We start from the raw sequence: 16,100 nt of genomic DNA, 5'->3' as shown, positions 1-16,100 counted from the left end.
TCTAAATTAACAAAATTATAATACAAATAATAAAGCTCTCCACTTGATAATAATTAATTCCCTATAAAAGAAATCACCAAACATAAAAATATTTGAATATAAAAAAAAACCTAAACACTAACCATACATGCCATAGAGATATTGTAATAACATTGAAGTAACCAACTTAGATCCATCTAACTTCAGATCTATCATACACCGAGAGGGATAAAATCCCTTAAGGTGCAAACCTTTTCTTAAGTTGTACACTCCAAAATAAATGGGCCACTTGCTTTCCTCGATGTCCATCTTGACAACCACTATATTGCTTGCCTTTAGTTGTAATTCCTCTTTGATAAATTTGGTGATGTTTACAAAGTTCATGATTGTATTCTTTTCATCATCCACTAGCTTATGATATATATTGATTTTGTCAAACATCCACTGCAGTACCTCCAGAGTGACCTTAGTCATAAAAGAGACTTTAATAGTATTTTAACACTACTTCAATACATTTAGTTTCTTATGCCATTACACATTGTGGACATTGATGGAATCAATTTTTTGTGTCATTATACATTGTGGATGTTCATGGAATCAATTTCTTGTGCCATTACATATTATGGATGCGGATGGAAAAATATTCTACTAAACTAATTGTAACACCACAATAATAAACATTGATGCTCATGGAAAACAATCTGCTCAATTAAGTGCAAGACCACAATAAAATCTCCGAAACTAAATGCAACACCACAAGCTTGAAGGTTATTTAGAGGAAGCAGGATGTGCTGGCACGATCTTAGCTGGGATAGTCATCATCCTTCTTCTCTATGCTGACAATATTGTTCTTCTCACAAGGTGCCCATCTGATCTTGATAAGCAACTTAGGGTTCTTAAGGATTTCTGCTCTACCATGGGTATGACTGTTAACACTGACAAAACAAAAGTTATGATTATCAATTCCAAGAAAGACACTTACGCTAATTTTATGTATGACAATAATAACTTGGAGGAAGTGTATTCTTACAAGTACCTAGGAATTGATATTCATCACAAGCTCAACTGGAACTATAGCATTGAGAAAAGGATTAATGGGGGGTGGAAAGCTTATTTTGGTCTTGAAAATAATTGTAAAATGGCAAACCTTGTAATGTGGGATAAAAAGAAGTTCCTCTTTGAAACTTTAGTCACTCCTGTTATCTTATATGGATGTGAGGTCTGGGGTTGCAGCATCTCTAGAGAATCCTGGAGAAAGATTGAGCAAATCCAGAAGCATTTTATAACGTATAACCTGAAAATTAAAAGTAATACACCCTATCCTATTCTCCTTATAGAAGTAGGTCTTTCCCCTATCGAGAGCCTAGCTATGACTAGGCTTCTGTTGTACAAGCACAAACTCAATAACATAGGAGATCATAGACTTCCTAAGCTAGCTTTAAATTCCAGCCAAAACCACCTAAGGCTCAAGCGGGGGTGGTATAAAGACACGAGGGCCTGGTTAAACCATTGGGAGATCAATGAGAATGATGCATTGCAAAACATTAATAACATTAAAAATATTGTTACTTCTAAGTTCAAAGAAAAAATGTGGTGTGAGAAAGATTTAGCAGCTAAAAGAAAATTAAGTTATTATAAGAAGGTCATCAACCCCACCCTAGAAGATCAAAAGTATCTCTTTGTTTTAACTAGCTCAAAGAAGAAAATTAATATAGCGAAGATTAGAACAAACTCTCATGAGCTCCATAGTGAAACAGGTCGTTGGGCAGTTCCTAAAACACCATGGATGGAAAGGATCTGCCATCTCTATGAGAATAGGAACATCGAGGATGAAAACCACTTCCTCTTAGAGTGCCTCGCGTACAACCACATTAGATCTCAGTTTCATAATCTTTGTCACAACACTGACCTTCCTAGCCTTTTACAATGTCAAAATTATAGTGAGCTCGGGAGGCTTCTCTCCAAGCTTTTTGAGCATAGAAATAAAATCTTAAATCAAACTAAATAATTTGTTTCTTTAGGTCCGATAGACCAAAGTTTGGTCTCAGTAGACGTTAACCACCACCACCACCATCATCATCAATAAACATTTTCCTTTTATCTATATCTCATTGTGTATAAATTAATATGATTAATCACATAAATTACGCAAATATTTTTAAACATTATAAAAAATTAAGATTCTTATTAGATTTTTTTTATTCTTAATTTTATTAAAGTTAAATATATATGTGTGATATTAAGTTTATTTTATTTATTTATGAGATATATATATATATATATATATATTAATTTATATATATTTAATCACACATGGCCTTTATACCGAATTGTAAAATATACTTACAACCCAACCAGATTTCTCCACACAACAATATTTCTTTTCCCACCTTATCCTATAAAATATCAAAGTTTTCCAAAACCTCAAAGGGACCATTTCCCAAACATTAAAGTATTTGAATATAGCATAACATACATGCCATAGAGATATTGGTACATAACTTTGATGTGACAAGATTTCTTTTCAGATCTTAAAGTATCAAAGTTTTCCAACACGTCAAAGCGACCATATTCGAACGTCTTAACGCAAGAAGCCAAAATTTAACGAAGTTTCAAAAATAAAATCTGCCACATCAGGTTATGGGCCGACATTTATAACTCCCTAATACAAGGATATGCTCGCTGCCTCTGCGCTTATCTTACGGTCGACAAACCCGCCGCAAGCACTCCTGAGCAAAGGAAGGGCAGCTGTGACAAGGATATGACGGTAATATCATTAATTTGTGCCTATAGAAATGTTTGGCATACGCTACTTATGGGCCCAAGCTCTTGAGAAATGATAAAGATGTTTGTCTTTAAAGAAAGGAAGCACCATGAAAAACCTGTGAAATCAGTACATCACCGACTCCCCTGCATGAGAACCTGCAAACCACATGGTGTAATGCAATTAAACAGAATCTGCAAATCACATGGTGTAATACAATTAAATAAATCGACTGCTTATTATCCTATACGTATCCTTTGATGCAATCTCAATCTCATGGTAATATGTTAGGGAAAAGTCTAAATATTGTACTTTATGGTATTGGTGATGGACGGCGAGACGCAATCATGACAGTGACAGTAGCTTAATGACAAAAAGTTAAAATCCCAAAAGCCATTCTGCGCAAGAAATTCTGTATTCAATTTTAGATCATGCTTGCATACGAATATGCCTTCCTAATTAAAAGGCAAGAATCCTTTCCCATTTCGGTTGCTTCTCTATACTAATTCTCACAAGTGCAGGGAGGGTATCTGGTTATAAAGCGTTTGTGAACAGGATTTCCTGTATCTGATCTCGTATGCTTTTCTATAATGGCAGGGCTTGGTAGCAGGATTGTCGGTGCAGCAAAATTGGGTACAATAGCCCCGTGGGTAGGCCTTGTAGCTGCTGTGTGTATACAGGTGTTGGCTGGAAATGCATACAACTTTCCTCTGTATTCGTCCAGGTTGAAGCAAACTCTTGGTTACAATCAGGTACAACTGAGCAACTTGGGAGTGGCTAATGATATCGGAGAGAACGTGGGCCTTCTTGCTGGCCTGCTCTGCAATAAAATCCCACCTTGGGCTTTACTTTTGATCGGAGCTACTGCTAGTTTTGTTGGGTATGGCGTACTCTGGCTTGTTGTCAGCCAGACCATCAGTTCTTTGCCGTATTGGGTGGTAATGTTCTCACTCTCTTGTGGGCCTGTCATTTTTATTTGTGGGTTTGTTATTTTTATCCATGGAGTTTACAATTGAGACTACATCATGGAGAATGAATCAGAGTAGCTTTTGCTCTGAAGTGAAAAGGGCCTTTAGCCCTTCGGCTTTCAGATTAAATTTGCCGAGGATATTGTCTTCCAGTATTTCAAACTGTTGGGCTTGTTACAAACTAGCTATAGGTACTTTCCTTGTATAGATACACACACTAGTTAAACGCCCTTTGTTCACATGGAGGCACTATGAAACTCAGTTTCGTTTGTGTACAACAGGAATAGCCTACTACAATCTCCACATAAATCTGGCCCATCTGGTCATAGTGATGGTAGGCTTCCCCACACCACTAGACAACAGCCTTGCTTACACCGGGATTTGAACCTGGGTCATCACCGTGGTAAGCACGCCCACATACCAGTAGACCACATCTCCATCCCCATAGGGATAAGGCCCTGTTAGCACCCTCACATACCAGTAGAGCACAGCCTGGTGGACCTTGAAGGTGTGTATATAGGGGCTACATTTTGTTGAGAGAAGAATACTGCATATTTATTGAAATGTGCATAAGCAAAACCGCAGCTTTTTTGAATTCATATGGGGATCGAGACAGTGGTCCTCAAACCGTCAAAAAACTGTAGCACAACAATCTTGCATGAAAAATAAAAACTGTAGCACAACAATCATGCATGAAATCAAACTACTGATCACTAAATGAGATGATAACCTGCAAAAACACCTCCGTCAAGAGAAGTAATTGTACCCTTTAAGCTACATTAATGAATTGAATTTACTTTAAGGTTACCGCCATTTCGCAGTAATTCAGTCTTACGGAATTTATACCATTCATTAGGTTTTGTGAGAAACCTATTTTTGTCCAGACCAGGCTTATGACATAGACTAAAACATCTATATAGCACTAGCCTTCACGAAATCACATGCAAAGTTCATTCCTGCATCTATTACAGAAGGGGAAATGCAAAGCTCACGTTGTATTACATGAACTAAGCGTGTTCAACTTTGGGGAAGACTGGAACTAATCACCCCGGGAAAATAATTCCGCAAAAGCAAGTTCATATAAATAACTTGAAGTAGGAAAATGATCAGAAAACTCAGAAGTTGAAGAAAACTAGGGAATGTTTCCCACCTGCTAGACATGCTGGTAAGAAACATTTTTTTTTTTTTTTTTTTTTGAATTTTCAGAAATTGAAAATTTCGTGTTCTGGTCCCTTTAGTGGTATGCTCCATGAAGATGTAAATAGCATAGCCATTTCAAGACAGTGCTGAACAGGTCTAGGAATGAAGAAAGTTGAACTGAAAATGAAAGAACTGTTAAGTTTCACAAGAGATAGAAAGAGGATCGAATGGAACCAAACAGCAAACCCTAATTGTGCAATAGGAAAAGAAAAAGAAGCAGCCCAAGAAGAGAATAGCACAAACTTGAAAGATGCCCTCAGGCACCAAATTCACTTTCTAGAGAATGAATGAATCACATATTTTTTCAAATGAGGGAACCAGACTGGTCTTTGAACCAGTCAACCCCAAAAAACTGAACTGGACTGAGGCTTGAAAAAAACTGTATCACAAAATGGATTGACCAAAAAGTATGTGTATTCAAATCTTGAAAAAATAAATTCACGTGCATTCATATGAATTCAAACCATTATACACAAATATGCAAAGTTTCTCATTTATATAGCAATTAAGGGTGCATATAACCGAAATAGCACCAATCCATCTCTGAACCAAAATGCATCAACAAAAAGGCTCTAAATGGCATCTAGAATTAGAAAATATGCATAGTACTAATGAACAACTATAGTGTAGACTCTACAATCCAATCATATGATAGAATCATCCTCATCCTCATCCTCTAGATCCTCAACATGACTAGACTCTGAAATAGAATTCCAGCTTGATTCCCCTAGCTTTGAAGGTACCCCCTTGATGTTTAAAATTCTCCGGTTATGGAAGTGGGTTCAAGTCCATCCAAAAAAAAGGTTTTTATTGTCAATTGTTGGTGTTTAAGTCTCCAGACTCTCCATTGTCCACTTTGGTGAGGGATCAAAATCATCCAAGAATATGTTGTTTGATTCAGGGGTCTTGTTCAACAATTGGTCGTGCCTCAACCTAAGTTTTCATTGGATATAAACCATATCATTCAACCGTTTCTGTTCCAAATGGCTTCACTTCTTGTTGTATATAAAACACTCCAATTGCATTCACACCTAGAAGCACTACATGATTGGCTCAATATCCAAATTGCAAACTTTTGCAAATCAATGCCTTGGTTATGAAATTGTACCCCACCAATTGGTTGCATTAAGAATTGAAGGCAAATAAGCTTCAACAAATGACTTTGAAACTTTGACTCAACTTTTGCAATGAATTAATATAATTTGAAATTTTTGAAATTTCTTATTTGGTGGATTTTTTGATCTATTTTGTATAGCCATAGACATGTCAAAGGTATCAATACTCTTATTGAAATGTAGGAGTTTATTGTGTATCTCATCTTGTATTTTAGGATTAAGGACCGTGCACTCAATGCATTTGTATAATCCTTGATTCCTTATTTTATGTATCCATTTGTTTCAAAATCATTTGTATAATGGTACTTGTTATAGCAAAATCTCACACTTCTTGAGATAAAGTCTAGAAGTTCAAGTGTGAGACCTACTGCAACTCAGAGGGGGTCGTTGTCACCTAACCAACTCTCTTCTTGCTTATGGCCAACTCTCCTCCAACTTAAGGGGGTTATCCTTGGTATAGGATTGCTAGAGGTTGGTAGTTCCATGATTTGAGTTCAGAGGTCCTACGGTTCAATCTAAAGGTTTAGATCAACCAATAGAGGCTTAAACAAATTCTCAAACACACAATCAAGGGATTATCGGATGATCATGCAGAGGAAACCCCAACAAAATGGTTTTAAGAATTATAAATAAAAATGGGTGATGGAGGATAGAAGATTAGTGCATTAGTTTGCTAATAGATTTTTTTTTGGGCATATGGGGTCAAGAAATCAAACAATTCTAGGGTATTCTTGAAGTGATAACAAGATTTAAACAAGCTAGGGAAAATAAACTAACTTACCCTAAGGTTTGAGATCACGACTCTCAAATTTTTAAGATGATGAACAGAAAGAGAAAACTATCTCAATTCCTCAAATACTTGGAAGAAAAGTTTATTTTAACAAGGACAATGAAGAAATATCAAATAAACCAACTTAGCACATGAACATTCATCCAATAAAACAATATACCAAGATGAAGCAAATAAACTAATTTATTCCACCATGCATTATCCAAGATCCACCATAATCACCCATGAAAAAAGACATCATCACATAACAATTTGTTGGAAACCTAATCCTTAGGGATTATGAAAATTTGGATTATTCACTTATGAGGAAGGAAAAAAGCCATAAGTGAATGTGAAGTGTCATGAGGATTCCAAAAGACCTCTGGGAAGATGAAACAAGGGTCATAAGAAATTGTATTTATGTGTATCATATGAATGAATAAAACATCTCATGTTTATCATTAATGAGTTCTCCACTCGTGAGTTTAATAGAGGTATCAGAGTAGGTGTATTCCCATCCTTCTTGATTGTTTGATCCATTGGTTTTGTGGCCATTGACCTGGGTTCTCTCACCATTATTGTGCCCTTTCTTTGCATGCGCGTTTTGCCCATCTTCAATTTGTGTGTTTAAATTGCTCGCAATGGATGAAGTTCCAATATTTCTCTCCACAAATTTAGGATTTTTGTCCACGAAATTGGATCTATGTAACCAAATTCCAAGCTACTATAATGAAAATTGCACATTCTTGCCAAGAAAAATATGTATTTCTGAAAAGTCGTAGAGTCCAAGTGGTATTTTGCTGGCTTAGATCAAAACAATCGACATCTATTAATGGTGACCCTTGGTTGTTCCTTGGGTTAAAACACAATAGACTTGATGGTGATAGAGTCTTCTTTGCAACCTTCGAGTTTAGTTGGGGTGTCCATAGTGGATGAGCACATAAGCTCTAGGTTCTCTCTGCATCCATAGAGCAAAATGTACTCTCTATGCAACTCACTTGTGTTACATCTGTCTTGGAGGAGAGAAATGACCCTTCGTATTCATTGGTGACCTTAGTGGGAGATAACACAAACTAGTGATATAAACCATTGGAAATTCCTTTGTCTCATTACACGACTCCAGTTGGACATGCCCGTTTCCATGGAAGACGCGACAAACTACATCATGGCACTTAAGATTCAGGTCTAGGTCTTGTAGCCACTCACTAGCTAGTGTACAAATTAGAGTGCTCATGTTGTTGGATAGGTCTAGGTATAACATCTCAAGGTTGAATCTTGGGTTGGACAAGCAACAATGACAAGCATTTTGTTGGTAGTAGGTCGTAGTAGATATTATATTATTAATTTTGTGTATATGTCGTGGAAACAACAAAAAACATTACAATGTTCAATGGTGGAGGCTAGGACACCATCTTCATCTCCTTAAGTGGCAACAACAAAAGAGGAAGGGACAACTGTTGTGGTGAAATGGAGTGACATAATACTTAGAGTGACCGCATATTTCAATGGGCACTACGTGTCCAACAAAGTTTTCGAATTCAAGATAATAGCGTTGACATGATCGTCTGCACCATGGTATGTTCCTAAATTTGTTGGTGAACCGAATTGTCTACCATCCTATGTAAATTATTAATTGGGGTCTTTGATCCACTTAAAACAACAATATAGAGTCTGGATTACTTCATGGCCACCTTGGAACTCAATTGGGTATGTAGTTGGTTACTTAATGCCCAACTGTTGTAGGCATCCATTGAGCACCATGTATTAGGCTCCCCAGGCTTCGTTCAGAGTATTCATGGTACATCGCTCCTACAATCATTGCACCTATGGCCATGCCTGAATGACACAACCCATATTTGCAGACCAAAGAAGATTCACAACTTGGAGGTTTAGTCTTAATTGGAAGTTGGCTTTGATTTGATGGATTATACATATGTTGTGGTATGTATGCTACCATGCTCTAACTATTGCTATTGAACTTGATTATTCTTTTCCACTGGCCAAGAAACTTAAAGAGTATTTGAGGGATCCAGGCAAGTTTGTAGGTATCATTTTCTACCATTGAGACCAAGTCTTCACTTTACTTGCATTTGGAAGATTTTTCATGCTTAGCAAAACCAATTGCCTTTTTGATACTTGGATTCTTGTCTTCTTCTTGATGCTCCAAGAGTGCAATTTGGTAGGTATTTTTCCTTAATATTTACCATTTTCTAAGTTAGAATTGTTGAAGGGTGGAGTTGCAATAAACCGTTTGATGTCCAATGACTTGAATTGATGAAGTATTAGAGTTGCTAAATACTCTACTACTATCTGCTGTTGATGATATGGTCAAAATTGACAAAGCTATTCTCATGGATGTTCGAATCTATTTACAAGATTCACAAGACAAAATTAAGTTTCGCTAGCTTGAGTCACAACTCCAACAAGATGAATTACAACAAAAGATAACATTTTGAACTAGTTCTTGTTTAGAATACATCTCTTTTTGAGTTTGGGAAAGACTCTTATTAGCAACTAGCACATGATGACACTTGAGTAGATTCAAACGAGGATGAAGAAGTTTCACTAGCACTTCCCAAACCCATCATTAGACCACGGGAAGAAATTATCAACAACAAGTATAGAACTGGTCTTGGATACGAAAGGGAAGTGAACTTTCACATTCCAGACTACTCCAAACCAATCCGGTTTAGAGTGCTAGTTTCCTTGAAGAAAGCTCATCTTCACCTTTGCCACTTCCCCATCGGAATCTCAAATGCCAAAATTGTCATCGAGTTGGCCACATGAAAAATCAATGTTTTGATCTTCATCGTTGTAGGCATTGTTGAAAACATACTCATCATTTGGATCGATGTTCCAGCACAAAACCCTGCAAGAGCAAAGATTCACCTTGGATGAATCACTTTTGGCAATGGTCTTCAATAGCCAATAAGATATATCAGTCATACTATAGAATTCATTCTCGAGTATTGACACATATTGCAATGGAGAGGTTTTCATCTTCTCACCTTGTATTTGACAAGGGGGGGATTGATAAGTCAACTACTAGTTTCAAAGTCATATCAAGTGAGCTTGTGCCACAACCAAAACTAGAACCAACACCTAGATCCTAGAGCTAGAGTCAACCAAAGCTAGAGTCAGAGCTATAGCTAGAGACAAACTCGTGTTTCATGAACATCATTTGGTTTGTGGTTCTCCTTAAACCACCACTAAGTAGAAAGCTTACTGCTTTTGCTAGACAACAATTTATGGTCATCTTCAAACCACCATTTCAATAGTTTGTGGTCATATTCAAACCACTATTTCAACATTTTGTGGTTATTTTTAAACCATCATCAAGGAGGACCTCCATTTCGCAAAAGACATCAACTTCTAACCAGATTTGGAATTGTTCTAAGAACTGCTTTGAGCCAAGTTCTAGAGTTCGTGGTCAACCTTCAATCGCTACTAGTAGAAAAATTCGGCTTCTGCTACCCATTTGGTTTGTGGTTTTCCTTAAACCACCATATTTAGAGGGCACATCCAACCGTTGGCTGTTAGCCACCTTCAACTCTCTTCTTGGACTTATATACACCCCTTCGGATTAAGAGGGGGGATGTTGGAAACATAATCTTTAGGGATTATGAAAATTTGGATTATTCACTTGTGAGGAAGGCAAAAAGCCACAAGTGAATGTGAAGAGGCAAAAAGCCATAAGTGAATGTGAAGAGTCATGAGGAGTCCAAAAGTACCTCTTGTAAGATGAAACCAAGGGTCATAAGAAATTGTATTAATGTGTATCATATGAATGAATAAAGCATCAGTGATCACACACTTTATCTATCCTCTTGCATTTTTGTGTGTGTGTTCTAAGCAGTGTTGTTAAAATCGCGATTTTTTCCTCTGCCCGATCAAATCCACTTTTTTTTTATACCGATTTTTATCGAAAAAATCGCGGTTTTTTGAAAATATCGCGATTTTTTCGAAAAAATCGCGATTTTTACGAAAAAAATCGTGGGAGGCGCGGGCAGCGGGGTTTTATATGGCAAATTCGATTTTTTTTTTAATTCATTGTGCTGTCGCCGTGCGGAGGAGGAGGAGAAGAGGTGAGGGAGAGGAGCTGAAGGGTTTCCGTCGGATTTGGGAGCGAATCCAAGCGATTTTAGGAGGAATCCAAGCCAAGATCACCAATTTGTCCATAAAAGAGGTATGTAGATTAATTTTTTTTGGTTTTGCTTCTATAAAAACTTTGGTTTTCATTGTTTTTAAAGAATTTTTTGAAAATTTTCATTGATTTGGGATGGGTAATTTGTTATGACTATGAGAACCAATTTTTTATTTTTATTTTCTCATTTTTTTTAAACATTGTTTATTTTTTTTGAATTTTCATTGTTTTTTGGCATTTGCCATTGGCATTTGGTTGGGTAACTTGGGTTTAGAAATTGGGATTTTGGAAATAATTAACTTGTAATTTTGCAAATGCTAAATTGTAATTTGTATTATGTAATCCTAAATTCCTATTTCCTAATCCTTATTTTTCCATAGGTTTGCAAATTCAAAATTCAAAAACAAACATGCCAAGGAAATTGGATCCTTTCTGGGAATATGGTGACCCTAAAACTCCGAATGATAGACAAAACTTGTATTGCAAGTTGTGTGGAAAGGAAATATTCGGGGGGTGTACAGGTTGAAGTTCCACCTTGCACAAATCCCTGGACATGATGTGGGGCCCTGTCTAAATACAAATGCTGAAATTATCCAAAAAGCCATGAGAGCATTGGGAGAATTAGAGCACACTAGAGAGGCCAAAGAAGAACTCAAAAGGCAACTAAAAAGGTCAGTTGAAGGAAGTGGGCCAAGTGGCACTGGTTCTACTGCAGCGTCAGTCAATCCGGTAGCTGCATCATCATATTTTGTTCCTCGAACCACACCTGGTTCACAACCAACTATTGGTTCAATGCTAAAAAGAACTGAAAAAGAACAAGCTGACAAGTTGATGACAAAATTTCTCCTCTGGAGTGATATTCCTTTCAGCATTATAAGGAGTAATCCATTTTTCCAACCTACTGTTGATGCTATTGCCAGTGTTGGCCCGGGGTACAAAATCCCTTCTCTTCATGATTTCAGAGGCCGGCTTCTTCAAGATGAAAAGCGTGACTGCACCCAAAGATTGGAGGATTTTAGGGCATCATGGGCACAAACAGGATGCACTGTTATGTCAGATGGTTGGACTGACCAAAAGGGGAGAACCCTTATAAACTTCTTGGTTAGTTGTCCCAAGGGGACTATGTTTATCAAATCTGTTGATGCAACTCATCAAATCAAAGATGCAAGAACTTTATGTGATTTGCTGGATGTGTTTATTTTGGAGGTGGGTGCAGAAAATGTTGTCCAAGTCATAACGGACAATGCTGCAAATTATGTTGCTGCTGGTAGAATGCTTATGGACAGGCATCCTGCTTCATTTTGGACACCTTGTGCTGCCCATTGTATTGATTTGATGTTAGAGGACATAGGGAAAATTCCCTTTGTCAAAGAGGTTGTTGACTCATCAAAAAGCATCACAAAATTTATTTACAATCACACATCTGTGCTTAGCTTGATGAGAAAATGCACCAACAACAAAGAGTTGGTGCGCCCCGCCATTACACGGTTTGCGACGAGTTTCATATCTCTTCAATCCCTCTTGAATTCTATGTGGGATTTGAAGAGAATGTTTCTTTCAGAGGAGTGGCGTGCTTCGTCAATGAGCCGCAAACCAGAAGGAGAGGCCGTCTGCAAACTAGTTTCATACCAGGAAGACTTCTGGGCGGGAGTGCAGGAGGTGTGCGCTGTTACAGAACCTTTGGTAAAGGTTCTTCGGTTGGTTGATGGTGAGAAGCCCGCAATGGGCTATTTGTATGAAGCCATGGACAGGGCCAAAGAAGCCATTCGGTCCTACTATGATGATAAGGGAGATGATGGGTTTCAGAGACAACTCCTTCTATGGGAAGTCATTGATGAGCGATGGAACAACACACTCCATCGTCCCATTCATGCTGCTGGGCTTTTTCTGAACCCTGCATTTTCTTATGCATGTGGGTTTAATTTTGATGTTGAGGTCGTGGAAGGATTATTAACCTGTGTCCAGAAGATGGTGAGATCTCCAGAAGAACGTATGGAGATCTCTAGACAAATTGAGCAATATAAGTTGTCAGGTGGCACATTTGGCTTTGAGATGGCTGTCATTGATAGGACGATTAAAATGCCAGGTATTTTTTAGTTTGTAGTATGTACTTTGTAACTTTGTTTCAAATTTCATTGTTTCTTCAAATTCCATTTTTTTCTTATGTTTATTTAAAATTTTATTTGTAATTTTGTTGTAGACGCATGGTGGAAGATGTATGGTGGCAGAGTACCCCTTTTGCAAAATCTTGCCGTACGCATCCTCAGCCAAACATGCAGCTCCTCGGGATGTGAGCGCAATTGGAGTGTATTTGAAAAAATACACAACAAGAAGCGCAATAGGTTAACACTTAAACATTTAAAATATTGCAAATTTCCAAATAAATTTTTGAATTCATTAAAGTTTTAAACAATATTTTTTTTTATAATATTAATTATTAATTATTATTTCATGAACTTTGTACAGGTTGGAGTCCCATAGACTTAATGACATGGTCTATGTCTACTACAATCTTCGATTGTGGGTGAGACAACTAGAGAATCAGAAGACACCTGATACGGAAGCCATCTCATTGGATGGGATTGACACCACTGCTGAATGGAGGGTTGAGACCGAGAGGCCTCTCATGGATCCCACTGAGGATTGGTTAGTGCAGGATGAGGGGGAGGAGGAGGAGGAGGAGGAGCAGGAGCAGGAGCAGGAGGAGGAGGAGTTGGAGGAGCAGGAGGAGGAGGTGACACCGCCTACCCGGGCTACCCGGGCTACCACTACCACCAGTAGAGGACGTGGTCTCCGTCCACCTCAGCCTCCTGTAGCTGCTACTACTAGTTCTTCAGCTTCTAGAGCACGTCAGACTCCACTGCCATTTCCACCAGCACAGGCACCAGCTTCTACATCTAGAGGGAAAGAGAAAGCTGTGCCATTTTCTCGCAAGAGGGGCAGAGGAAATCAATAGGATTAGACTTTCATTTTATTGTATATGACATTATGACATGATGAGATACATTATCATATTTTTTGTTGATATTTTGAGGTTGAGTTGGACTTGGGACTCAGGACTTACTATTCAGGACATGATTCAATGTTATGTGTGATTTTAGCGCTAGAAATGATATTAAACATCTTATATATTAGTTTTTTTATCATATTTATGTGTCAATGTATTTATTTTATGTTGTAGATGGTTTAGATATTAAAAAAATTGAAAAAAAATGAAAAAAAATGAATATTTTTGTGCCAAACGTTTTTTTCCCGCTTTTTTTCCGCTTTTTTCCCGCTTTTGTCGATTTTTTCCGCTTTTTTCCCGGCGCCGATTAAATCCCGATCGCGCTTTGTGCAACATTGGTTCTAAGTTCTAACAATTCCCTCCAAGAAAAGTCGCTCAACTCATCCATCCATAGCCAAATTATAAGAGAGAAAAATTGAATAAATTTTAGACCTCGAAAGGGATTTCTCCTCCAGCTTGAAGCATGAGAAAATGAGAGGAATTGCACCTCTATTTATAGAAGAGGTGCTCAACTTCCTTTATATTAAAATAATAATTTCCTAGGCTAAAATTCCTAATATAGCATATGGAGGGGAGAAAGGCCCCTTTGAAAAAATCAAATAATCTAAAATAATACAATCTAGGGGCATTAATGCCACATGTATGAAAATTGAGGGGCATAAGCTCATAAATTTGACCCACTTCTCCAAATGAGGGGCACGAGGGGTGTTTTGGCATAACATCTAGCTTTCAAAGGCCCTTCAATGGTTCTCCAAAGCGTGTAGACATTTACCAACCTTCAAAATAGCCCATAACTCCTTCCAAATGGATATATGGGCTTCCAAGCTTTCATTTCATGATTTGATGTGTTTTCCAAGTTCTCTTCACCATGGAAAAGGGCTTCCAAAAGTGCATGTTCAGCCTCAAAACTTCAAATTGATGGATCTCTCCTGCCTTCCAAGGCACTTCCAATGCTATCCATATCCACCACTCAATCAAGCAAACTCCAAATGCCCTTCCAAGTAAGCAAAGGTGCATGTAGCCTTCAAAATGTGAGTGAACACTCAAAGGAAGTGGGGGCGGCGGCGCTGTTTCCTCAAAAGAATTCTGCAAGTTAAGTGTGAAACCCATGTATCGAAATCAATACAAGTACACCCCCCCAAGGTGGACAAACCAGTGTTTCAAAATAGGTGCCTAGCCTCCAAAACCCTCAAAGATGAAACAAGTCCACAATTTGTGCAAGGAGAAACCCTAAACTCTTCCTTCTCGTGGACATGATCTTCAAAGGTGGCACTTAGTCTTCAAAAACCTAACCAGTTCTTCATAGCATGCCAATTAGTGTGCCCATGAAATCAACAAAACACCCCAAACATTGAGGCTAGCTCGACAGTCTGAGTTCTTCTCTAATTCAGGTCGACTTATTAACCTAACTCGTTTTATTTTAAAACAAATCACACTAGTTTAAACTCACATATGAGTTGGCTCAGGCCAAATTTATATTTTAAATCAGCATGAATTATGTAGGTTGGCGTCACCTAACACTGATCCATAGGTCAGCTGAAACCAAGTAAACACACACACACACACAGATATAGCGACCTGTAACCCTTAATGAAATACAAGTGCTCTGAAATTGTAGTACAGGTCAGAGGTATTGCAGGGTGTTAATTTTAGGCAACAATGGTATGTTTATGCTTTAGAGCAATTTTACTTCAATTTCTTAATTAGCCAATATCAATATCCAGTTTAGCAATCACATGAACATGATAGTAAAATGCAGATAGAACATAAACATAAATAGTAGAAGACAAGCCAAGACAAGAGGAGACAAGATGTGGCACCAACCAGGGACAAACCCCAATGTGGGGAAACCCTTGATCAAATCTTCTTTTAGTCTTCAATAGTTCAACAGAGAGAGATAGTACAATTTACAAATCTGATAATTTATAACGGCAGCAAAAGAGCCCTAACTAGAAAAGTCAACGCTGGTCAATAGGGCAGATTTGACCCTTAGCAAATCGGTCAACTTCAGCCTCCAAACAACAAGATAAAACAACCCTCAACACAGTCAAATTCAGCCCAGTCAAACTTTGGTCAAATAGACCACCTGCGGTCAACCCTAGTTGCAGTCAACAGTCAACGTTTAGCCTCGATTTTGTGTCCAGAAATGCGGCC

General features: G+C 37.9%; 2 protein-coding genes across 2 annotated transcripts in view; both read left to right on the top strand.

Annotated features, from left to right (window-relative positions):
- The first annotated feature begins 3,215 nt into the window (after positions 1 to 3,215).
- The window catches only part of LOC149193816 (protein NUCLEAR FUSION DEFECTIVE 4-like), an 88,841-nt gene continuing 75,956 nt past the window's right edge, over positions 3,216 to 16,100 (top strand). The window contains exon 1 of the mRNA XM_089404949.1: positions 3,216 to 3,681. Within this exon, the coding sequence (XP_089261075.1) occupies positions 3,334 to 3,681 (348 nt within the window). The 5' untranslated portion in view covers positions 3,216 to 3,333. The remainder of the gene's footprint in view (positions 3,682 to 16,100) is intronic.
- LOC149193817 (uncharacterized) lies at positions 11,084 to 13,511 on the top strand. Its single transcript, XM_089404950.1, has 2 exons — positions 11,084 to 13,281; positions 13,406 to 13,511. The coding sequence occupies exon 1, from the start codon at positions 11,543 to 11,545 to the stop codon at positions 13,034 to 13,036; it is 1,494 nt and encodes a 497-aa protein (XP_089261076.1). The 5' UTR covers positions 11,084 to 11,542; the 3' UTR covers positions 13,037 to 13,281; positions 13,406 to 13,511.

Source organism: Pinus tabuliformis, chromosome 2_2, assembly GCF_031772625.1.
Source record: "Pinus tabuliformis cultivar Carrire ecotype Pingquan chromosome 2_2, CPIR1, whole genome shotgun sequence".
In the NCBI taxonomy this organism is placed as follows: Eukaryota; Viridiplantae; Streptophyta; class Pinopsida; order Pinales; family Pinaceae; genus Pinus; species Pinus tabuliformis.
Note: the sequence above shows the minus strand (reverse complement) of the source record. Positions and strands in the feature narration are given on the sequence as shown.

What these genes read in the sequence shown, in the direction of transcription:
- LOC149193817 (XM_089404950.1), top strand. Translation starts at nt 11,543, where the DNA reads ATGAGAGCATTGGGAGAATTAGAGCACACTAGAGAGGCCAAAGAAGAA.